Source organism: Geotrypetes seraphini, chromosome 1 (genome assembly GCF_902459505.1).
Source record: "Geotrypetes seraphini chromosome 1, aGeoSer1.1, whole genome shotgun sequence".
NCBI classification, from domain to species: Eukaryota; Metazoa; Chordata; class Amphibia; order Gymnophiona; family Dermophiidae; genus Geotrypetes; species Geotrypetes seraphini.
The window spans coordinates 475,018,182-475,044,365 of record NC_047084.1 but is presented as its reverse complement, the minus strand read 5'-3'; the positions used below and the strand labels follow the sequence as shown (position 1 = coordinate 475,044,365).

The 26,184-nt window shown below is 45.4% G+C and overlaps 1 protein-coding gene across 7 annotated transcripts in view; it reads right to left on the bottom strand.

Moving 5' to 3' along the window:
- The window catches only part of PIP5K1B (phosphatidylinositol-4-phosphate 5-kinase type 1 beta), a 257,847-nt gene that overhangs the window by 12,738 nt on the left and 218,925 nt on the right, over positions 1-26,184 (bottom strand). For all 7 annotated transcript variants that reach the window (XM_033924953.1, XM_033924911.1, XM_033924930.1 and 4 more), the window contains one exon: positions 17,791-18,090. In XM_033924953.1, the coding sequence (XP_033780844.1) occupies positions 17,791-18,090 (300 nt within the window). The remainder of the gene's footprint in view (positions 1-17,790; positions 18,091-26,184) is intronic.

Sequence of the window (26,184 nt, the reverse complement as noted above, 5' to 3'; positions counted from 1 at the left end):
AAAATGTGTCTGAATTTATATCTGCTGTCTATATTTTACACTAAGGTCCCCTTTTACTAAACCGCAATAGAGGTTTTTAGCGCAGGGAGCCTATGAGTGTCGAGAGCAGCGCTGGACATTCAGCGCAGCTCCCTGCGCTAAAAACTGCTATCGTGGTTTAGTAAAAAGGGAGGGGGTATATTTGTCTATTTTTGTATGGTTGTTACTGAGGTGATAGTGCTTAGAGTCATCTGCTTTGACCTCTTTGAAAAACCCTGGAATAGGAATGATGATTAACATTTTCTATGCATACAGTGTGCTTTGTGTTTTTTTTTAATTTTATTGTTGGTAGATCATTTTGACTTGGTCATTTAAAAAGTAGCTCGCAAGCCCAAAAAGTGTGGGCACCCCTGCTCTAGCCCTACCTCTCAAGGCAAACAGCGTGCAAGAATTTAAGAGCAAATGGGATGCCCATGTGGGATCCCTTAGAGGGTTAAGCCAAGGGAACCTGTCACCAGGAGTGGGATCCCTAGGATAGTAGACTTGGGGGTGGGTCAGTAGAGTGGTTAGACCTGATGGGCTATGGCCCTTATCTGCCGTCATCTTCTATGTTTCTCTGAAGGGAATATTCCTGCCCTGGAACAAAACTCCTGGTTTGTGGATCAGGGAAATTTTCTGCTCTGCTCCTCCCTCGTGTGCCTGCCTTCCTTGTTAGAGTCAGCTGAGGGTAATTTATTCACCTGACTTCCTCCTGCTTGAGGCTTACGCGACTGTAGCAAACTCCACCCCCTTCTGTGTTGACTCTCTGTTTCTCCTTAGCTCTGGGAAAGGAGTAATAGGGGATAGACTGTGTTTTCTGTGCCCTCCCTGCCTGAATTCCTGGCTGTGACATCACCTGCCTTTTCTCCCTTCCTTCTTGCTGTACTAAACTAGTGCTTTTAGCAGGGTGTACAGGCTTTATCTTAGGGATTGCAGGCTTAATGGCTGTACTTTTGACTGGGCTAGCAGTCTTTTTAACCAGGACAGGAGCTTCCCTGTCACAGTATGGTGTCCATGTCAGTACATCACCTATGGATATTCATTTCTTATGTATTTTACGAGGGTCATTTCATAAATAATGCACACTATTTTATTTTTATTTTTTTAAATTATTTACATGGTTTTTTTCCAAGTATTTCTTTACAATCCTTCAATATAGTCTCCCTGCTTTGCAATTACCAAGTCCCAATGTCCAGGAAGCTTCATTATTCCATCCAAGACACTGTTTTAGTTCAGTTGCCGAATGGCTCGGGTACCGGCAGAAAAAAGCTCTTCCAGAGATTACATTATATTACATTAGTGATTTCTATTCCGCCATTACCTTGCGGTTCAAGGCAGATTACATAAGGAGTTATTTGGATATTTAGGAATACATAAAGAGTTATCTGGACATTTCCCGTGGTATTATGGAGTGGAGCGGGTTGCTATTGGGGATTCAGATGATTCTTGCTGTGTTAATTTGTCTTTAAGGATTTCTTGAATAGCAGGGTTTTAATTTCTTTTCTGAAGATTTTGTAGTCTGGGGTCATGATCAATAAATTGGAAAATTGGTAGTCTAGTTTTGCTGCTTGAGTGGCCAGGAGGCCATTGTACATTTTTTTTCGTTTGACGTTTCTGATTGGAGGGTGCTTGAATGGAGTGTGGGTTCTCCTATGTCTGGTTGTGGTAATTTGGATTAGTCGGTTGTTTAAGTAGGCTGGCAATCTCCATTTATGGTCTTAAATAGTAGACAGTAGAATTTGAATAGTATTATTGCTTGTATTGGGAGCCAGTGTGAATCGAGGTAAGCCGCTGTGATGTGGTCGTGTTTCCTCAGTGAGTAGATAAGCCTTAGAGCTGTGTTTTGTTTGTAGTTGTTTTATCATGGTTGCGGGGCAGGTGAGATAGAGGATGTTGCAGTAGTTTAGAAGACCCAGGACTAGGGACTGGACTAAGAGCTGGAACTGTTTTCTGTCTAAGAATTTTCAAACTTGCCTTAGGTTTCTCATGACTGCAAATGATTTCTGTATTGTTTTGTTGATTTGTGACTGCATGGTACAGCCTCTGTCTATCAGCATTCCTAGAAGTTTTAGAGTGGGTTAAATTGGGTATGTGATTGAGTTTATTACTAGGTTTGTTATGGTTGGGGGTTTTGTTATTTTCGAGGAGGATGAATTTTGTTTTGTCAGGATTCAGTTTCAGTTTGTGCTCTTTCATCCATGTTGCTACTGTTTCAAGTATTCTGTGTAGTGTGTCTGTCATGAATAACGTGACCATTTATTTTTTTCATCAAAACGGGACATCTATTAATATTCAGACCCGCCCCCAATCCCACCCTAGACCTGCCCCAATCCCGCCCTAGCCCCGCCCCCAATTTCTTCCATTCATTTTTCATGTACACACAATATCTTATTAATTCATAGTGGTAAATATAAAATTTAAAAAAAAACACAAAGTACATTACGCAGAGAAAATGTTAATTATCATTTACGAGTTTCGGATTTTTTTTCAAAGATGTCAAGGCAGATGAATTTAAAATATGCAATGTCACCTCAGTAACTATAGAAAAACAGACAAATATAGTGCAAAATAGAGATAGCAGATATAAATTCTCAAAACGGACACATTTTGATCACTAAATTTAAAATAAAATCATATTTCCTACCTTTGTTGTCTGGTGATTTCATGAGTCTCTGGTTGCACTTTCTTCTGACTGTGCATCCAATCTTTCTTTCTTTTGCATCCAACATTTCTTTCACAATCCAGCCCCATCCCCTTTGGGTCCAGGTTTCTCTCTTCCCTCTTACCCTCCTCAGATCCAGTGTCAGTTTTCATTTGTACCTTTGTTCCAGGTCTCACTCTCTCTCCCTCCTCTGTTATGATCTTAAATCTCCCAGTTCTTCCCCAGGGTCTCTCCCCTCTGTCTGAACTTCCCATAGTCCTGCATCTGCTTCCTGTCTTTCCCCTGTGGTTCATGCCTTTCTCTCTCTAGTCTTTCTAATCTGCTTACAACCCCCCCCCCCCCCCACACACACACACTTTCTCTGCCTCTTTCTCACTTTCTTCCCTCCCTCCTTCCCTCCCAGCAGATTTTAGCTTATCTCTCTCCTACTTTTCTCTTCTCAGATCTGGTATCTTCTTCCTCCCCTTCCCCCCTGCTCAGGCATCTCTCTCTCTGCTTCCTTCCTCCTGTTCTTCCTTCTCAATTTATTTTCTGCCTATGTCTAAATTATTTCTTACTATTCAGTCCTCAATTTCCCTCTTTCATTGTGTCTACCTATAGCTTGCCACCTCTTTCCCTCACCCCTTCCAGTATCCAACTCTATCCTCTTCCCTCAATCCAGCATGTGCCCTTTTTTCTTTCTCCTCCCCACTTCCTCCAGTGTCTGCTCCCCCTCTACCCACTTCCATTCAGTCTGCCCCCCTCTCCCCCACACTTCCATTCAGTGTCTGTTTCTCCTCTCCCCCACACTTCCATTCAGCGTCTGTCCCTTATCTCTTCCACCCTTCCATTCAGTGTCTGTCTCCCCCTTTCTCTACCCCTTCCATCTACTGTTCACTCTCTGTCTCGCCCCTTCCATTCTCTGCCCTCTCTGCCCTTTCCATCCAGTGCCTGCCCTCTCTCTCTTCCATATGGTATCTTCCCTCTTTCTATGCTCCTTCCATAAACTGTCTCCTTTGTACATGATTCATTTCAGCTTCCCCCCCCTCTCCATTTTTCTGTCTCCCTATGCTCTGGAATCTCTCTCTTCTCCTTTCCTTCCCACTCCACCCCATGGGCTGACGTCTCTATCTCCTTCACTCCCCTCCCCCATGCCCTGGCATCTATCTCCCTCCTTTCCCTCTGGTCTGGCATTTGTTTCCTCTCTCTCCCCCCATGCTCTGGCATCTATCCCTCCCCCTCCATGGTCTGGTATCTCCTTTCCTTTCCCTCCCTCCCATGGACTTGGCATCTCTCATTCCTCTCCCTTTTCCTTCTCTCTCCTTCCTCTCCCTTTTCCTTCTCTCTCCTTTTGTGTCCAGCATCGCTCACCTGCCTTCCTACTCCTCATGTCTGTTTTTTTTTCCTTCACCCTACAACCTTCATGTCCAGCATCTTCCTGTGTTCCTTTTTTTCTTCCTTATCCGATTTAGCAGCTTTCTCCTCTTTCCTGAGCCAGCCAACCCACCATCTTCTCACATCCCATACCAGTACTTCCCCTCTTCACCCACAGGGAATCAACCCTTAGCTTAATTTAGAGGCAAGTGTTCTAGTGCTGCTGCGAGACTGGAGGCGATTCTTAGCTGCCATCAGCCCTGCCTTTGTCTGCACCGGTAATGCTAAACTGCACGGTAAAACCAAAGAGAGAAGCCGCAGGACTTTCCCACTTGCCTGCATTGCTCGAAGTTCTGCCGCTCTTGATCCGCCCCTCAAAAACAGGAAGTCACTTCAGAGGGGGCGGGATCATGAGTGGCAGAACTTCGAGCAATGCAGGCAAGTGGGAAAGTCCCGCGGCTTCTCTCTTTGGTTTTACCGTGCAGTTTAGCATTACCGGTGCAGCCAAAGGCAGGGCTGATGGCAGCTAAATGAGCTCCCTGGATCGCAGTGCCCCCTTGCCATCCCCTAATGCCGGCCCTGATAATAGGGAGGGTGATTTCGGACCTGGCAGGCCCCCCTGACCATTTTGGAGCTTTAGGGAGGGAAGGAGGGAGGCAGGCTTTAGCGCAGGAGGGGAAGCGATCGCCGGTCTGTTGTCCCCACGCATAGCTTGAGGATGTTGTCCCTGAAAACGGGACATTTTGGCGTCCCGAAGCGGTGGGTAAGGACAGCGGGACGGTCGGTCCCATAATGGGACTGTCCCATTGAAAACGGGATGTATTGTCACCTTAGTCATGAAGGGTGCTGGTAGTTTTTCAATGATGACATTCCCTATGTGTGGGCGAGTGTTGTCGTGAAGAATGAGAGGCTCAGCCAAGAGCAACTGAGGTCGGGTTTTGTGCATTTTTTGCAAAAAATCACGATAATACACTGCTGTGACACTTCTTCTACATAGAACTTTGTCTGTGATGATGATGCCTTCATGATCATAAGCAAAAATCATCATTTGTTTGACTGATTTGGCTCATTGAAAATTTTTGGCCATGGGGAAAATGGAGCTCTCCACTCATCATTGAAAAACTACACAAATAGGGCTGTTAGATGTTACCTCATGCTCCCTACAGTCCAGACATGAGACCACCAGACTTTGACTTTTTTCCAAAGTTGAAATAACCTACCGTATTTTCGCGGATATAACGCGCGCGTTATACGTGATTTTACGTACCGCGCATACCCCTCGCGCGTTATATGCCTGAGCGCGGTATACAAAAATTTTTAAACATAGTTCCCACCCCGCCCGACGCCCGATTCACCCCCCCAGCAGGACCGCTCGCACCCCCACCCCGAACGACCGCTCGCACGCGCTCCCACCCGCACCCGCATCCACGATCGGAGCAAGAGGGAGCCCAAGCCCTCTTGCCCGGCCGACTCCCCGACGTCCGATACATCCCCCCCCCGGCAGGACCACTCGCACCCTCACCCCGAAGGACCGCCGACTCCCCAACAATATCGGGCCAGGAGGGAGCCCAAACCCTCCTGGCCACGGCGACCCCCCAACCCCACCCCGCACTACATTACGGGCAGGAGGGATCCCAGGCCCTCCTGCCCTCGACGCAAACCCCCTCCCCCCAACGACCGCCCCCCCCCCCAAGACCCCCCGCCCGTCCCCCAGCCGACCCGCGCCCCCCCTGGCCGACCCCCACGACACCCCCACCCGCCTTCCCCATACTTTGTGTAGTTGGGCCAGAAGGGAGCCCAAACCCTCCTGGCCACGGCGACCCCCTAACCCCACCCCGCACTACATTACGGGCAGGAGGGATCCCATGCCCTCCTGCCCTCGACGCAAACCCCCCTCCCCCCCAGCCGACCCGCGACCCCCCTGGCCGACCCCCACACCCCTTCCCCGTACCTTTGGAAGTTGGCCGGACAGACGGGAGCCAAACCCGCCTGTCCGGCAGGCAGCCAACGAAGGAATGAGGCCAGATTGGCCCATCCGTCCTAAAGCTCCGCCTACTGGTGGGGCCTAAGGCGCGTGGGCCAATCAGAATAGGCCCTGGAGCCTTAGGTCCCACCTGGGGGCGCGGCCTGAGGCACATGGGCCAAACATGTGTCTCAGGCCGCGCCCCCAGGTGGGACCTAAGGCTCCAGGGCCTATTCTGATTGGCCCACGCGCCTTAGGCCCCACCAGTAGGCGGAGCTTTAGGACGGATGGGCCAATCCGGCCTCATTCCTTCGTTGGCTGCCTGCCGGACAGGCGGGTTTGGCTCCCGTCTGTCCGGCCAACTTCCAAAGGTACGGGGAAGGGGGGTGGGGGGGTCGTGGGGGTCGGCCAGGGGGGTCGCGGGTCGGCTGGGGGGGAGGGGGTTTGCGTCGAGGGCAGGAGGGCCTGGGATCCCTCCTGCCCGTAATGTAGTGCGGGGTGGGGTTAGGGGGTCGCCGTGGCCAGGAGGATTTGGGCTCCCTCCTGGCCCAATATTGTCGGGGAGTCGGCGGTCCTTCGGGGTGGGGGTGCGAGTGGTCCTGCCGAGGGGGGAGAAGAATCGGACGTCGAGGGGGGCATCAGGCTTTCAGGATGGGGACAGGACTTCAAGGGGGGACAGGCAGATCTTCAAGGGGGACAGGCAGACCTTCAAGGGGGACAGGACTTCAAGGGGGGACAGGCAGACCTTCAAGGGGGGACAGGACTTCAAGGGGGACAGGCACGGAGAGGCGGGGCAGTGCACCGAAAGTCAGGGCGGGTGAACGGTGAGTCGGGGCAACCAGAGGAGAGTCGGGGCAGTGCACCGAAAGTCAGGGTGAGTCGGGGCAACCAGAGGAGAGTCGGGGCAGTGCACCGAAAGTCAGGGTGAGTCGGGGCAACCAGATGAGAGTCGGGGAGGGCGAAAGGAGAGTCGGGGTGGCCAGAGGAGAGTCGGGGAGAGCGAAAGGAGAGTCGGGGTGGCCAGAGGAGAGTCGGGCAGCATGCGCGTTATATGCCTGAGCGCGGTATAGAAAAGTTTTTGTACATATCATCGTGATTTCTGCGCGCTATACCCCTGTGCGCGTTTTACAATGGTGCGCGTTATATCCGCGAAAATACGGTATGCGTGGACATCGTTTTGCAACTCTGGAAGAACTTTTTTCTGCCGGTACCCGAGTCATTCGGCAACTGAACAAAAACTGTGTCTTGGATGAAATAATGAAGCTTCCCGGACGTTGGGAAACTATATTTAAGGACTGTAAAGAAATACTTGAAAAAAATAAAAAATAAAACATGTAAATTAAAAATAAATAAATAAATAAATAGTGTGCATTATTTATGAAATGACCCTCGTAGAACAGAATCTGCAACAAATAACCTGTTTTAAACTACATAAGAAATGGGACGTCTATGTGCTGCTGACATCTAGCATGAATATCTAATTTACAAACAGAAACAAATTTTGAATGGAGCAAAATACAGAACATCATCATCTTTGTGGCAGCACGGAATACCTGGGTTATAAAATGACCATGTAGGAGAACGAGGTGCTGAAAAGTTCTCAGGCCAACCAACTTCCTAAATTCTGAGCATTATTTTGCCACTGCAGCTGAAAAGAGTGTTATTTTATTTTGCAAAATGCCAATCTGAAGAATCGTAATGCTGTTTTTGACATTGTTTCAGATCACTGATTGAACCATGTCAATGAAACGTATGGAACTTTCAAGTGTGGAACTCCAAGACATCACAAACTTCCTATTCCTGCAGAAGAAACCTCTAAAGGAAATCCATGGATGTAAGATGCAAACATTGAAGTGACAATGCCTGTCATATTCCACAGTGAAGAAATGGTGTGCAAACTTTCAGAATGGAGATTTTGAGACCGAAGATGCAGCAAGGGCTGAGAGGCCTCACACGGCGTCAACTCCTGAAATTGTTGATCATGTCCATGACCTGATTTTGGCAGATCGGCATACGTCAGCTAAAACAATGGCCGAGACGCTACAGATATCCAGGGAACGTGTTGGGTGCATAATCCAGGAGCAGCTGAGCCAAGTGGGTGCCCAAATGTTACTACCTATGGCCCACCTGTCAGTTCCACATCCTTTTTTGTCTCATTTTGAAGAGGTGGACCTGGCTGGTAGGAGGGAGTGGGCATCCCTCCTGCTCATCATCTGAATAAGGTACAGGGGCAGACTTTGTAAATAACTTTGTTGTTTTGCAAGCTTTTTTGTTGCCTCTGTCATTTTGGGGCATTGTTATATGTCTTTATAAGTGACTTTAAAATACTTTAAGGAAATCATTCAGTCAGAACAACTTATTTGGAGTCAATTGAGTTATTTATGGGATGCGCTAGTTTGAACTGCTTATTTGACCTCCTGGATTACTCCAGTCCTAGCCTTGGTCCCAACATTCACTACATTTATTTATGTACCTGGTTCTTACTACTCAGTGCAATTACACAAGCCCGAGGTTATACCCAGCCATAGTTCTGGTATAGAGAATGACACGGTGACAAAATTCATCACCGTCCCCGTCCCCGTGGATAACCGCGGGAAATAATCCCATGTCATTTTCTAGTGTCTATTTCAGCCTCAGTCCTTCTACACCAGCATTCTTCAAAGCAAAGCTTGTGGGTCAGTGGTTGTGGCCATTCGTACTCTGATTCTTATGTGAGCCAAGGATAATGAAGCCATTGTGACATCACTGATGTGATTGGCTCTTAGGCACTGGTGGAATGAGGCATTATGACATCATAATATCTGCTCTGGATACCAGAGACTGTCATTCTGTAGTGTCTATTAGAGAATGACACGGTGACAAAATTCATCACCGTTCCCGTCCCCGCAGATAACCGCGGGAAATAATCCCATGTCATTTTTTTGTGTCTATTTCAGCCTCAGTCCTTCTACACCAGCATTCTTCAAAGCAAAGCTTGAGGGTCAGTTGTTGTGGCCATTCATACTCTGATTCTTCCCTCTCTCCTTAAAGAATGACATGAAGATGGTTTCCCGCGGTTATCCGCGGGGACGGGAACGGTGATGAATTTTGTCACCGTGTCATTCTCTATTCTGGTATAACTACAGCCACCTAAATGTGACAAGGGTGCATTTAACTTACAGTATTCTGTAAGTTGTGCATGTAAGTGGCATGCTCCACAATTGCAATTGCCCCTTAGCGTTTAACAGAATAGCACTTGATTCACCCCTTCCCCTACTTACTGTAGATGCTGCCACGACCTGCACAAGGGGTACATGAATGCAGGTTCAAGCATGTTATCTTCCTGTTTCCTTAAAGAAAGACAGCACTATAAAGCCTGAAAGACTTCTGGCTTATAAGACTCGCCCCCCCCCCCCTCTTTTACTAAGGTGCGCTACGCTTTTTAGCGCGCGATAAATATTAGCGTGCATGTTATCCTATGGAAGTGTTAGCGGTTATCGCACGTGTTGATTTAGTGAAAGAGGGCCTCAGTTTGCCTTTTTCTTTCCTAGTTCATCATACAAAAAGAAGAAAAGCATTCCCAAATTCTTTGGCCTGCCCACTGATAAAACTAGGGTGTGTAATAAATATTAATGAAAACATAATTATTACTTTGAACAGTGAGCAGCTGGGCTTAAGCTTTAATAATTGATCTACTTAGCCACAGAACGAAGGTAATTAAGCACATAAGCAAGGAATTCAGGACCCATTAGTGCCATGCTGTTATCTGACACCATTCCTTCTTGCTAAAGACATGAAACATGCAAGCAAATTAGACGTGTGTATGTGCCTGTGTAGCCATGTCCAAGCATGTGTGTGTCTGTATTTGCATATGTCTGCTCATCTTCGAGCATGTGTGTGATGAAGCTTCATGAAGACTGAGTTCTAGACATAGCTGGCTCAATATTTAAACCCCATGGTTAGTGTGTGTGTGGGGGGGAGGGGGGGTTAAAGCCAGCAGCAGCATTTCAATATTTTTCAGTGCTGCTAGTCACAGAAGTGGCAGTAATGAATAAATGTATATAGTTGTGATATACAGCCACTATCCACAGAGTTAGGTTTTGTCCTGTCACCTCCAGATAGTGCCAGGGCGATAGTAAAAGTGATCAGTGGTACTATGGGGCAGTTTTTTAACTGGGCGTTGCCAGTTAGGTGCCCCGAGGGTGCATAATAGGATCTATTCTGTAAAGAAACCTAGATGCCTAGGTACCTTTACAGAATACTAATGTAACCTGGTATAGACATACCTACCTGTATAGTTAATTGCACTGATGCCAGCCATAGAGCTAGTGTAAGTGAGAGGATCTACACGTGGCAGGGACATGTGTAACTTATAGTATCCTGTGGAAGCCCTGTCTAAGTCCACCAATCTCCTCCCTTGCAAATACAAGCTGTGTGAGAATGAATGTGGAATGTAAGGGGTTTAGTAGTTCATTTAATAAAGTGTGGAGCCCATTGAATACATTTGTTACCTCGCAATAAGGGTCATGTATCTTTCCTTTTCTTAGATTTCCTTACACATCCAGGGTAGGTGGGTGGGGAGAGGGAAATGTATTTTGAGGATTTAAATTACTTAATTATAATATTGTAATCACATCATATGTCTTATTGTATTAATATTTGGGAGGAGGATGGGAGAAAATGATTTTTATGTATTACTTGTGTAGTTAATAGTGCGTTTTATGCAGTATTTTATATTCAATTAATTGTATTGCACTGTCAAAGTTTGAAAATCAATAAAGATTTTAAATAATAATAATAATACTGAGGTAGCATTTTGGCCTATACATATGTAAGGAGCACATGCCTGCAAATGTGCTAGAATTCTAAACATTTACGCACATAGGACTCAGAAATGGATGCTGGAAAAGAACGATGTTAAACATTATTCTATAACATAACATAACATAAAATAAAATCAATTTCTAGACTACATAACCTTACAGTTCTATGCAGTTTACAGAAAATTAACAAAATAAACAAATTGGGAATAAGAATGAGAGTGGAATTAATTGCCTAAGAACCTAGCAAACAGATAGGTTTTCAAGTGTTTCCTAAATTCTAGATAGGAAAATGAAATGGTAAGCAATTGCTTGAAATCCTTATCCCAAACGGCAGCCTGATACAAAAGCATACGTTCATATCTTTTAAACTTGCAACCCTGCACCGATGGATAGACAAATAAGGCATGTGTTTTACGAGAGAATTTTTGAGTAGATGTTGCAAATAAATCCATCGAGTACAATGGCGCTTGACTCATCAGGGCTCTATAATAAATGCAACCCAATTTAAAGACAATACGTGCCTCAAGTGGTAGCCAATGCAGTTCCCAAAACAAGGGAGTGACATGATCGAACTTATTCAATCCGAACATGAGTCTAGCTGCGGTATAATTTGCAGTTTGGAGATAGTGTTCTTTTAACACCAGCCAGGTAGACAATATTACAGTAGTCAAGATGACTCAATACCAATGATTGGACTAATAGCTTAAAAGCTGAGAAATTGAAGTATGCTCTAAGGATGCGCAGTTTATAAAATTTGGAAACCTTTACGTATTGCTGAATTATCTTGGTTTTGCATATTCAGAGTTTGATCAGGTGGGAGGGAGGCAGGGTTGGAAAATATTTTTAATTCCTTAATCTGAGTGTTATCTTTGAATATGAGTATGGGGGTGATATATCTATTTATAATAGATTACAATTTTAATTGAATTTAAGTGCTTTTATAGTGTAATATGATTGTATTATATGTTGCACTTATTTATGGCTTCAAAATGAATAAAGATTAAAAAAAAATAATAATAATAATTACTCCTAATATTTTAACAGAGGGGTGAATCGAATATTGTATACTTTTTACGATAACAGAAGCCTCTGAAGGTTCCCGACGTGGTGATGCAAAGAAAAACCTTGTCTTATCAGAATTCAATGTTAAGCTGAAATTCCTCATGATTCTATAAATAGTGCATGCCCTTTACACCAGGTGTCCCGCAAACTTTCTGAAGATATGGCACACTAAATTCAGTGCCGTGGCTGGAGGGCATCCGGAAATCCGCAGATGTTGATGCAATGACATCACGTGCATTTGTGATATCATCACGTTGGCATCCGCGCATGCGCAGAACCTGCTATTATTATGCCAGTGGGGGGGGAGGGGGACGGGAGGAAGAGAGGTGCAGAGAGGCATATATAAACACATAAATAAGTAAATATTTTTTCAAAACCAGTCAACAAAAAATTTTTTAAAAATTAAAACATGAGTAAATCTTAAAAAAAAAAGCACAATACAAAATGATAAAGTCAAATATAATTATATAAAAGAGACAATACCTAATAAATGTACAATAGAAAAACGTAAAACAAAAAGTACATTACTTTGAGTGTGAGATGCATAATAAAAAGCAGATGTCAGCTATGAACAAAAATGGTTCATAGCACAGATCTATGATGTAGTTCCCAATTTGAAGTGGATTTTTGTGTGCCTCGTTTAAATAGAAGAAAATTGAGAGTGATACAGTATGTGTTAAATGCGACGTGGTAAATTTGCCAAATGGGAACAGCGATGACCGGATAAAAAATGGTTGAAAGTGACTATTCATTTAAATTGCCTGACTGGGGCTAACTGGGAATTTTCAACAGCACTTACGTGGAGAGCGCCGTTGAAAATGCCCAGTTAGCACCCAAGCCAAAGCCAGTTATTTTGAGGGTGCTCCAGGAGAGAAGCTGGTATTTAGTTAATTAAGTGCCAATTTTCAGCAGTTAACAAGATAACTAGAAAAATAGAAAAATGCAGACTTAAGTCGTGTGGGGACAGACTTAGGGGTCCTTTTATCAAGCCGCGCTAGCGGGGTTAGTGTGTCGGACATTTGATCACGCGCTAACCCCCGGGGCCAGCAAAAAAAACTAACGCCTGCTCAATGCAGGCGTTAGCGGCTAGCGGTATTACGCGCGTTAAACCCCTACCGCAGCTTGATAGGACCCTTTAAAGTTCTCAAGATGTATACTTTAGAGAAAAGACGATAGAGATGTTGAAAATACCTACGTGGAATAAATGCACAAGAGGTGAGTCTCTTTCATTTGAAAGGAGACTCTGGAATGAGAGGGCATAGGATGAAGTGATAGGCTCAGAAGTAATCTAAGGAAATACTTTTTTACAGAAAGGGTGGTACATCCATGGAATAGTGTCTCCACAGAGGTAGTGGAGACAAAGACTGAGGGCTCCTTTTACGAAGATGCGCTAGCGGTTTTAGCGCACACACTGGATTAGTGTACGCTAGCCGAAAATCTACCGCCTGCCCAAAAGGAGGCGGTAGCGGCTAGCGTGCGGGGCAACTTAGCGTGCGCTATTCCACGCGTTGAGGCCCTAGCGCGGCTTTGTAAAAGGAGCCCCGTGTGTCTGAATTCAAGAAAGCGTGGAACGGGCACATGGGATCTCCTAGGGAGAGGAGGAGATAGTGGATGCTGCGGATGGGCAGACTGGATGGGCCATTTGGCCTTTATCTGCCTTCATGTTTCTATGCAGTTCACCATAACCAATTAAATGTTGAATACTGTACTTAACCTGCTATGTTTTTGCCACCACCATATACCCAGAAATTCAATTTTGGAGCCATCAAATTGCTAGGGTTTTAAATACCGCTTATCCAGATTATCTAAGCAGTTTTACAATCAGGTACTCAAGTATTTTCCCTATCTCTCCCGGTGGGTTCACAATCTATCTAGCGTATCTGGGGCTATGGAGGACTGAGTGACTTGCCCAGGGTCACAAGGAGCAGCGTAGGGTTTGAACCCCCAACCCCAGGGTGCTGAGGCTTTAGCTCCAACCACTGCGCAACACACTCCTCCAACCTCAATGACCCAAATAGTCTCTCCGGCTATGCCAAATGTTTAGATCCATAATAAAACTAAAATATGAGTATGACTTGAATATTCAGTGCCAAAATACATACTTATCTTGTGGTCCATGACCTATACCATACATCTGCTGTACTCACTACCAAGCTATGTGCTGTCAGTCTTGTCTTTGATCTATAGTATGTATGTATTCCTTTAACCTGTTCTGGGCTCTTTTGGGAGAACAGGCTAAAGAAATGAATGAATAAATAAATAAATAACGCAGGTGATGGTAAGCCAAACACTGACTAAAAATTGCCAGGATTTTGCGGAAAAGGTGACATATAGCTGGAGGCAAGGGTAGGACTGCCAGAAGAGAGTGTTGCTTCAGAGTTGCAGTCTCAAAGGAGACTGCAGGAGTTCACCTCCGACAAGAGAGTGCCTTTAACCACTGCTCTGCCACTCTACCGCAGTACAGATGCAAAGAGTAGAGACTCCTAGAGAAGAGTGACCCGTGGCAAGTAGAATCTTTGTAAAGTTATTACAAAATTTGTTAAGATGTTTGCATTGCAGCCATTGGCAGAGTTCCCTCGGCTTCTGTTGACATGCCACAATTTGAGCTCTCCCTCTACAGCTAAAACTAAGTGCTGGTTTGGATCTTGCTGTTAAGGAACAACCCCTTTCCAACTCACTGGCAGAGGGTTGGGAGACACAGGGCTCAGTGGCACATCGCTGCCCAGCAGAGAGGCGCTCTCTGATCTGCCCTCTGCTGTGCAAACACTTGAGGTGTCTGAGGCATGCTGGCAAACTGTCAGACTGAGCGCTGATCAGAAGCCACTATGAGAATTGAGGTGTCATCATTGAGGATACTTTGAAACCCTTAGCTCAATGTGCAGCGGCAGCTGGGAAAGCAAACGGAATGTTAGAAATTATCAGGAAAACAATGATGAAAATGTTATAATGCTTTTGTATTGCTCTATGGCAGGGGTAGGGAACTCCGGTCCTCGAGAGCCATATTCCAGTCGGGTTTTCAGGATTTCCCCAATGAATATGCATTGAAAGCAATGCATGCAAATAGATCTCATTCATATTCATTGGGGAAATCCTGAAAACCCGACTGGAATTCGGCTCTCGAGGACCGGAGTTCCCTACCCCTGCTCTATGGTATGGCCACAACTCAAATACTGTGTGTAATTCTGTTCATTGTATCTCAAAAAAGATATAGCGGAATTAGAAAAGGTACAGAGTAGGGTGATGATAATGATAAAAGGGATGGAAAGACTTTCCTATGAGGAAAGGCTAAAGCAGCTAGAGCTCTTCAGCTTGGAAAAGAGGTGGCTCAGGGGAGATATGACAGAGGTCTATGAAATACTGAATGGAGTGGAAAGAGTAGATGTGAATCGCTTGTTTACTCTTTCCAAAAATACTAGGACTAGGGGGCATGCGATGAAGCTACTAAGTAGTAGATTTAAAACAAACCTGAGAAAATATTTCTTCACTCAACGTATAATTAAACTCTGGAATTCATTGCCGGAGAACGTAGTTAAAGCAGTTAGCTTAGCAGGGTTTTAAAAAGGTTTGGATAATTTCCTAAAACAAAAGTCCATAAGCTATTATTGAGATGGTTTGGGGGAATCCACTGTGTATTCCTAGGAAAATCAGCATAAAATCTGTTTAGCTATTTAAGATCTTGCCAGGTACTTGTAACCTGGTTTGATGGACCTTCGATGTGTCCCAGTATGGCAACTCTTATATATATTAGATAGGGGAACCCACTAATGTAGTAGGGGAATCCTTCACCTTTCCCCAACGCTTAGGTATAACAATCAGAAGGTAATAACCAAGAAGGGAAAGCAGTGTGGCAGTCAGTGAGGCCATCTATTGATTCCAGGCTCCCTATCTGCAGAGGTGTGCAATAATCAATAATGAAGCCAATTGGTCAGTATAAAAAGTACTACAGATAACAGGGCTATAACAATGAGCTCAACATTCCTTTACATATTGTTTTGTCATGACTGGCAGTTGTGGAATCTATGGAAATTATAATATTTCTGTTTGAAGGCCTGGATTACAGAAAACATGTATTTGGGGCTCTTATTGACAGCCATTTTTACTTCAGTGCTATGTGCAGGGGGGGGAAGGGCTAAGACTAGAGGGGTAAGTGAGAACACAGAGCTGGGAAGGTTTTAAGATTAGGGCTAATGGTGAGAGACTACTAAGGAGGGAAAGAGAGAGAGAGAAAGGGTAGGAGAAGGATGACTGGAGAGCAGGAAAGAGAAGTGAAACACTGCAGGGGAGTGAGTAATGGGAAAAGGCTATAAAGCAGAGAACAATGGAGATAAAAAGAAAGAAAGAGAAGATGAGAAGTGAAAAAAGTTTAGCTGAAAAGGCGAATGGTAAGGTGACTGGTGATGGAATGAAAACATTGTAATGAAGAGAAAAAGGGATAAAGAAGCGTAAAGAAGTAAAATGAAACAGTAAGAAAAGAAGTTGTGACTGGAAACAATAAAACAAAGACAGAGAGGAGTTTCAAGAAACCAAAAGAAAGAAAAAAAGGCAGAACAAAAATAAACAACAACAACAAAAAAAACCATTGAGAATGGAGAAGCAAACTTCCAGAGAGAGGAGGAAAGATGGGAGAGATAGAGATATGATAGAGACGTTTAAATACCTACCTGGTACAAATACACGAGGTGAGTCTCTTTCAATTGAAAAGAAACTCTGGAATGAGAGGGCAAGAGTGGTAAATGGCCTCCTGGTGAAGACAAAAAGTGTACCTGAATTCAAGACAGTTTGGGACAAGTACTCTGAATCTCTAAGGGAGAGCAAGGGATAGTAGGTGGCATGGATAGGCAGATTAAAGAAGCCATATGGTCTCTATCTGCCTTCACTTATTCTACATTTCTAGGAACAGTTCATTGAATCATTCTGCAACCTTTAAAATTTGCCACAGTGTTTATGCCACACAAAATATTTTTATGGCAGGGTAAGAGCTCTGGTGAGCAAGAGAGAGACAGATGCCAGAAATAAATATTATTCCGTATTAATATCCATTGTTTACATATCAGATGCACATTTTTCAACTGTGCACGTTTCAAACCAATACAGTACTTTTCTCAGGTCTTATTCTTTTCTGCATGTCACATTTCCTTTCCAGCCTGATGGCTCTAGTTTTGCAATTAACCCTTCGACACCAGTAAGGAGCACCTGCCAATATGGCATGCTGAGGTGGTTTTCTGTCAGTCAGCAGCATGGCAGGAAGGACAATCCTCAGCCTCAGAGATCTGCTTTCACACAGTGTGGGCCATGCATACAGCTGAATATTAGATCAACCCCTTCACAGGCGGTCTACGCTGCATGTTTACTTACTGACAGTCTCAAAATAATAGCTGGCATTCATTTTCCACTAGCAAGATTTGGCAGGCTTCAAAGGCAAGCCATGAGAAGTGCTTCCAAAGATGATGCTCTTACTCTAAATCCTTCCATTTGTTCAAAAGATTTGAAAAAGAGAGATGGGGAAAATGCATTTGGTCACATAAAATGGGAAAGGTCAACCTCGCCCCCAAAAGGAACAGCTTCTTCTTTCCACTATGCAGCTGGTCACTAGAACCAGCATGCAAACTGCTGAAAACCATTTGCTTAATGTATTGTAGACCTCTAGGTTTTAAGCATTTTAGTAACCCTTGTAGAAGGGACATTGTGCTAAATTAGCTCCCTAAAACATATTTAAAACTATTAAACCAGTTAAAGAACTTCAAGGGTGACGGAAGTTGCAAAGTATGTTGAAAGTAAGTCTATTTACACACCTTTCCCAGAACACTGCCTAGTGTGTGTCTGTATCAAAAACTACAGTGAGCTCAGGTGCTAATTCCAGTCAGATTTTCTTTCATGTTCAGTAATTCCACTTCACCAACTGTAAGGAGGTGGGGAAGTTGTGTACTTACACGACAGTCCCGCTGTAGAGTTTTCATCAAGGCATTGTACGTGTCCAAATCGAAGTATATTCCTTCGTGCATGTCTTGCAAGAAGTCCAAGTCCTTGAACGTAGGGCAGGATTTCTCTCGCTCTTTTCTAGAGGCCCGGCGCTTGTAGGTTGAGCCCTTCAGATCATACTTGTAGTGCATTTTCACGGAGCGTGGCAGGACATTGTTCATTACAACAATCCGAATGTTAATGCCCCCAGATTGAAAACAGTATAACCCATAAAATTTTGGCAAGAGAGTCCGGGGATTCTGGTTTAAATTCTAAAACAGCAGAAGCAAAAATAAAAGTAGACAGAAATGAGTTAGCAAGCTACTCAATATCTATGTCTCTCTATTTATATGTCTATGTATATTTCTACATAGGATGAGAACATATTTAAACATACTGTATAACAGTAATCTAAATGCAAACCTTAGAAGTCTAAGAACTGTCTTTCCTCAATTTGCCTACAAGCAGGGCTGTGGAGTTGGTACACCAAACCTTCGACTCAGACTCTTCTATTCTACTGTCCAACAACAACTCCAGGGCTGGGGTCCGAGTCGGTACATTTTTACCGACTCCAACTCTGCAGCCCTGCCTACAGGCGAGTACATTAGCAGCATTACAGCAAGGTGTTCTCAGGGATGTGCTTTGGTCGAGAAGGCAAATATGTGTGTACACTTCTCCCTCCGTATCCACGGAGGTTAGGGGCAGAGCTGGCCCGCAAATGTTAAAAAACTGCAAATAATATTCGGGATGGTTCTGCCCCTAATCCCCGCTTCCCCCCGGCTATTTTAAGCCATGTAAGCCCCCCCTTAAGCCTTACCTGGTGGTCTAGTGGGTTTTCGGGGCAGGAGTGATCTTCCCATGCTCCTGCCCCATGCAGATCGCTCATAGGAAATGGCTGCCTTGAGCTCCCGTCGTAGTCTTGAGAGACTATGGGAGCTCAAGGCAGCCATTTCCTATGAGCGATGTGCACGGGGCAGGAGCCTGGGAAGATCACTCCTGCTCCGAAAGCCCGCTAGACCAGTGGTTCCCAACCCTATCCTGGAGGACCACCAGGCCAGTCGGATTTTCAGGATAGCCCTAATGAATATGCATGAGAGAGATCTACATATATTGGAATGCCAGGCATACAAATCTGCTTCATGCATATTCATTAGGGCTATCCTGAAAACCCGACTGGCCTGGTGGTCCTCCAGGACAGGGTTGGGAATCACTGCGCTAGACCACCAGGTAAGGCTTAAGGGGGGGCTTACAGGGCTTAAAATAGCATGAAAAATTAAAATGTTTTTTGTTTAAAAATCGCGAATAACCGAATCCGTGGATGCTGAAACCGCGGATTCGGAGGGGGAAGTGTATAGACAAGACATGGGCAACTCCGGTCCTCGAGGGCCGGAGTCCAATTGAGTTTTCAGGATTTCCACAATGAATATGCATTGAAGGCAGTGCATGCAAATAGATCGTATGCATATTCATTGGGGAAATCCTGAAAACACGATTGAACTCCAGCCCTTGAGGACCGGAGTTGCCCATGTCTGGTATAGACCGTATCTTCAAATCTATACCTGTCATTGTTCATGAAAACAGGACATGAATATCCATAGAAACTCTATACTCATGCCAGGTATCAAAGTGAAAGAATTGCCTGCTTTCACTTAGAACATGGGTAGGGAACTCCAGTCCTCGAGAGCCGTATTCCAGTCGGGTTTTCAGGATTTCCCCAATGAATATGCATTGAAAGCAGTGCATGCAAATAGATCTCATGCATATTCATTGGGGAAATCCTGAAAACCTGACTGGAATATGGCTCTCGAGGACCGGAGTTCCCTACCCCTGACTTAGAAAACTGAGAATGACAGAGGCCCCAATTCTATAAATGGCGCCAAGGCTAGGAGCCAGTAGGCACTTAGATCAACTGTTCCTAGTCAATTTCTGCGCACAACGTAAAATTTTCTAATTGGCTTAAATGACATGATAATTGAAAACACCATTAAAAGTCAATCAAAATGACTAATTAAAGTTTCACAAGGAAACCAGCGAGCGTGGTTAGGAGTGGAGTTTGGATGTGGAATGACTTAGGCGTCGGTAGGTGGCTGTGTTAGGTACTGGTACAAGGTAAATTAGTTTAGGAAAATCCTAGCCTAATATGAGGTTTGTTCAAAAAAGTTCCAGGACTGATTTTATAAAAACTTAATATAAAACCTATTCCATTGGGTCCCCTTCAAAGTACTTCCCTTCCGTGCATTTATACTTTTCCCAATGTCATTTCCACTTCTGAAAACAGTCCTTAAACGCATCTTTAGGAATTGCCAAAAGTTGCTGTGTTGAATTTTGCTTTATGTCTTTAATGGTGTCGAATTGCTTTCCTGTCAGCATGGATTTAAGTATGGGAAACAAGAAAAAGTCAGCAGGAGCCAAGTCAAGAGAGTAAGGTGGCTGGGGAAGAGCTGTCATCGTGTTTTGGCGCAAAATTTGCAAATTTTGATACATTCAAAACACCTTCCACAACTCATGACATGTGTCCCATAAGCCACTTTAAACGTTTCATAAGTTTCTGTAATGGTCTTATCCAACTTAAAACAGAACTTCACGCTGTAGCGCTGCTCTTTGAGGTTGCACATAATGAAAAACAGCCAGTCGTGAAAACACGCTTTCACACAAACCGATGTAGCTCGGAGACGAAAACAGATTCCAACAAATAGAAAAAAAGGAGGTTATTCGTGAGGTTTCAAGCTATTCAACGCCGCCTAGTGTGTCTCAAAAGAACTTCCCGTTGGCACACAATTCAAACTGTCCTGGAACTTTATGAACAGACCTCGTATACCAGCCCCTGACATGATGCCTATTGGTGCCTAAGTTGAGATAGGCACTAGAGAATGACACGGTGACAAAATTCATCACTGTTCCCGTTCCCGCGGATAACCGCGGGAAACCATCTTCATATCATTCTTTAAAGAGCGAAGGAAGAATCAGAATATGAATGGCCACAACCACTGACCCTCAAGTTTTGCTTTGAAGAATGCTGGCATAGAAGGACTGAGGTTGAAATAGACACTAAAAAATGACATGGGATTATTTCCCGCGGTTATCCGCGGGGACGGGAACGGTGATGAATTTTGTCACCGTGTCATTCTCTAATAGGCACAATTCTATAAATGTCACCTAACTTTGATTGACATGCCGTAGGTGCCGTTTTCAGTGGTGTCTACTGATTTAGGCACTCTTTATATAATCAGAACCCCACCCCGAATGCACAGTTTCCAAAGCTGACTTGATTATCAGTTTTATCACAAAATCCCTCTTGAAATATCTCTATGGCGGATAGCCTGCAAACAGTGCATGGATTAAATCAAATCCTTATCACACTTAGCAAAACATTAATGTTCACACTCAGTTTCCCTGCTGTATGTTGGTTTTTCCATATACGTGTTGTTTCCTGTTGTTTTCCAATTTGGTACAAAGTAAGACCGTGGCTCAGAGTTAATATTAGACTAGGGGACAGGATGGATCACTGCTGTACGGAAAGGAGATGGACCTGGACAATTTCCATTTTAGCAGCAGGTTTATTACACTCCCTGAGTAGCAGCAGCTCCCAGATTCAGGAGGGGTTTGATGAAATCTTAATTTAATGACAAAGTCTGAGAAAATGCATACTCTCAGGCCAATATTTCAAGCCATTTATCTGGATAACTGTCAGGTGTTATCTGGTTGAATGGCTTAGCTGCAATCTGGAGAGCACTGGAATGGATGGCAATGCACGCATATTCCAAACTGGCTGTAATCCAGATACTGGTACTGAATATGCATGTTTAATTCAGCCGCTGTGGTCGGCATTTAAAAGCAATGCTAACCACAGAGGTTGACTATTCACCCGTTTTGATAATGAGCCTGACTAAGAAGTGCTTGGGATGGGGGCCCAAAAATCTATAATCCTAGATCACAAACATTAACCGCCAGATTCCACAGGTGGCATTCAAAATTGGGTCAAACACAAAGCAAAAGAGAATCGCTCAGTTCAAAAAATAAATTATTTGTGTCCAGTGGAAGGCCCCTCATTAGTGACTATGGGAACACAACTCAGTGGAGAAGAAAGCCTCAAAATATTACGGCTGTAATTTGCACACAGTAAAACAAAACTGCCTTGCCCTCCTCTCCGCCGGTTTGGTCTTTCAACTGTTTGCCTTAGGTGGCAACTTGTGATTCCTTCTCCTTTTTACTGGCAACGGGTTCCTGATGAAGGGACTTTGAGTCTCCAAAACCGGGCTTGGTTGAACCTGGTTACAAGGTGCTGCTGGACTACTGCTCCACCCCTTAGTTGACTGCAAGACCAACGGACATATTTTCAAGCTAAGTCTGAGTTTACAATTTTGGGAGCTGGCTGGGGGGTTCTCAGAGTGATTTTTTCCTGGTTTATAGTTCACCTGTGTGTGTGATTGATAATTATTCATTATTATTTAAATGTTTACACTTTCATTTCGCTGACCTCTCACACTGAGGATACCCCGTTTCACAACAAATTTTATGATTTAATCTATATCATTGTTTTGTGGTGCTTCACTCAAGTGCACAATTACCAGGTTGAACCCATCAGAGAACCCTTCTTACTTCCTTTATGTTTTGTGTATCCTTTGAAGTTTCTTTGGCAGTTTTTTTATGGAGAAATTATATTGCTATTATCACAGGCAAAAACCCTCCACCTTTGGCATCACCAATAGTCCCAAAATGAAATGGAAGCCGACCATGTGAACAAGCACGCAACTTATCTGCTGTCGCTGGAGATTGCTATGGATTCTTCAAAATCAACATCTTCCTCTAGTTTCAAAAAAAAAAAAAAAAAAAACACAGAAAAATTCCTGACAAGGAAACTCATTTTGACGTAGGTAACAGCTGCATCAGGGAAAAACAAACTTACTGTGCACAGCAGATTATTATTTTTTTTTTCTATCCCATTCTCCCCAGAACATACATACGGGTTAACATACATAATATACAGTTAACTGGTTACAATTTGCCACAGTTTACAGTACAAGTTTTTTCAATACAAGCTTTTATCCTAACTCGTCACATGCTAGGGCTCTAATACCAATATCCATAATAAACAGTTTACAGTTAAATTTGTCATAGTTACAATGAAAGATTTTTCAATACAAGTTTTTATTTATTTTATTAGATTTACATCCCATCCTCCGCAAAGAGCTCAGAATGGGTTACAGTTTATATTTACAGTGATGCAGGGTTTATATACAGTGTGTTGCAATATATCTTCATATAGGATTACTTACTGATGCTGGTGAAAGGTTGAGGGAGTGACTAGGCAAAATGGTAGGTTTTTACAGCTTTTCTAAAGTTAAGAAGTCCTTTAAGGGCTCTGATATGAGGAGGTAGGCTGTTCCAGAGGTTTGGTAAGAAATGGGAATAGGATCGTTTTCCGGTTGTCTGGAGTTGGTGGAAATGTCCTGATGGTGTATGTAGGCATATTTCATCTTGGAAGCGTAGCATTCTCTATGGGGTGTAGAGAGAAAGTTTGTCTGAGAAGTATTTGGGTGCCATGTTGTAGAGGGCCAACACCAGGCCTTTGAAAATGCAGCATTTGGTTTTGGCAGCCAGTGGGCCAATATCAGTGCTAGAGAGACTGAGGGTCATGTGCTTATAGGTTTTTTAGTAGTCCTATTGCTGCATTATGAACTCACTGTAGTCGTTTGGTGTTTTTTGCTGTAAGACCGTTGAATAAAGCGTTGCAGTAATCCAGGCATATAAGGACAAAGGCATAGAGGAGTTGGGTGAAGTCTTGTTCCGTGAAGTAGTTTCTTGTCTTTCAGAGCTGGTGGAGGTAGTAGAAGGATGAAGAAACTACTTGTGAGATGTGTTTGGAGAGCGATAGATTCAAGTCGAGAGTAATTCCTAGGCTCTGTACTTTGTCTTTTGCCATCAAAGTAGTTGAAGGGTGGGTGTAGAAGCCTTTTTCTTTCCTAATCCACAGTGGTTCAGTCTTGGAGGTGTTCAGTTGAAGTTTGTTCGAGATCATCCAATGTTTAATCTCGGATAAGCAGTTGTGCAGGGTTGTGGTCTGGGTGTCGCGATTTGCTCCTAGTGGTAGGTACAATTGAATGTTGTCAGTGAAGGAGTGGATTTTGATTTGGTATTTTTGGGCTATGTCAAGTACTGGTTTGATGCAGAGACTGAAAAGAAGAGGGGATAATAGGACCTCCTGTAGTACCGTATTTTCACGCATATAACGCGCGCGTTATACGCGTTTTTACCTACTGCGCATACCCCTCGCGTGTTATACGCGTGAGCGCGGTATACAAAAATTTTTTTACATAGTTCCCATCCCGCCCGACGCCCGATTCACCCCCCCCAGCAGGACCGCTCGCACCCCCACCCCGAACGACCGCTCGCACGCGCTCCCACCCGCACCCGCATCAACGATCGGAGCAAGAGGGAGCCCAAGCCCTCTTGCCCGGCCGACTCCCCAACTCCCCGACAATATCGGGCCAGGAGGGAGCCCAAACCCTCCTGGCCACGGCGACCCCCTACCCCCACCCCGCACTACATTACGGGCAGGAGGGATCCCAGGCCCTCCTGCCCTCGACGCAAACCCCCCTCCCTCCAACGACCGCCCCCCCCAAGAACCTCCGACCGCCCCCCCAGCCGACCCGCGACCCCCCTGGCCGACCCCCACGACACCCCCACCCCCCTTCCCCGTACCTTTGGTAGTTGGCCGGACAGACGGGAGCCAAACCCGCCTGTCCGGCAGGCAGCCAACGACGGAATGAGGCCGGATTGGCCCATCCGTCCCAAAGCTCCGCCTACTGGTGGGGCCTAAGGCACGTGGGCCAATCAGAATAGGCCCTGGAGCCTTAGGTCCCACCTGGGGGCGCGGCCTGAGGCACATGGACCCAACCCGACCATGTGCCTCAGGCCGCGCCCCCCGGTGGGACTTAAGGCTCCAGGGCCTATTCTGATTGGCCCACGCGCCTTAGGCCCCACCAGTAGGCGGAGCTTTGGGACGGATGGGCCAATCCGGCCTCATTTCGTCGTTGGCTGCCTGCCGGACAGGCGGGCTTGGCTCCCGTCTGTCCCAACTACACAAAGGTACGGGGAAGGCGGGTGGGGGTGTCGTGGGGGTCGGCCAGGGGGGTCGCGGGTCAGCTGGGGGGGCGGTCAGAGGTTCTTGGGGGGGGGCGGGTGTTGGAGGGAGGGGGGTTTGCGTCGAGGGCAGGAGGGCCTGGGATCCCTCCTGCCTGTAATGTAGTGCGGGGTGGGGGTAGGGGGTCGCCGTGGCCAGGAGGGTTTGGGCTCCCTTCTGGCCCGATATTGTCGGGGAGTCGGCGGTCCTTCGGGGTGGGGGTGCGAGTGGTCCTGCCGGGGGGGGGGGATGTATCGGACGTCGGAGGGGGGGCATCAGGCTTTCAGGATGGGGACAGACCTTCAAGGGGGACAGGCAGACCTTCAAGGGGGGACAGGACTTCAAGGGGGACAGGCACGGAGAGTCGGGACAGCGCACGGAGAGTCGGGGCAGTGCACGGAAAGTCAGGGCGGGTGAACGGAGAGTCGGGACAGCGCACGGAGAGGCGGGGCAGTGCACGGAAAGTCAGGGAGGGTGAACGGAGAGTCGGGACAGCGCACGGAGAGTCGGGGCAGTGCACGGAAAGTCAGGGAGGGTGAACGGAGAGTCGGGACAGCGCACGGAGAGGCGGGGCAGTGCACGGAAAGTCAGGGAGGGTGAACGGATAGTCGGGACAGCGCACGGAGAGTCGGGGAGGGCGAAAGGAGAGTCGGGGTGGCCAGAGGAGAGTCGGGGCGGGCGAAAGGACAGTAGGGCAGCATGCGCGGTATACCCGTGAGCGCGGTATACAAAAGTTTTTGTACATAAAATCATGGTTTCTGCGCGCTATACCCGTGTGCGCGTTTTACACGGGTGCGCGTTATCTGCGTGAAAATACAGTACTCTTAACATGACATATAACGATGATCATGTATCAATATACTGTACATTTCTTTGTAATTTATCGGTCATTGGCAGGGGAGTTAAGTGAAGAGGTATGTTTTACGTTACGTGTTTCTGCACATGGTCGGCTTCCATTTCATTTTGGGACTATTGGTGATACTATATGTGGAGAATTTTTGCCTATGATAACAGCAAGGCAATTTTGTTTTACTCTTTGCAAATTGCTGCCGTAATATTTTGAGGCTTTTCTTCTCCACTGAGTTGTGGTTATCATAGTCACTAATGAGTAGTCTTCCACTGGACACATATAATTGGTTTTTTATAACTGAGTGTTATAAAAAAAATTGGGCACCACTCCAAGACGTGCGTCCAATTAAACTGGTTGAATCAATTAGTGTCAATAATTGGGTGCTAACTGGCA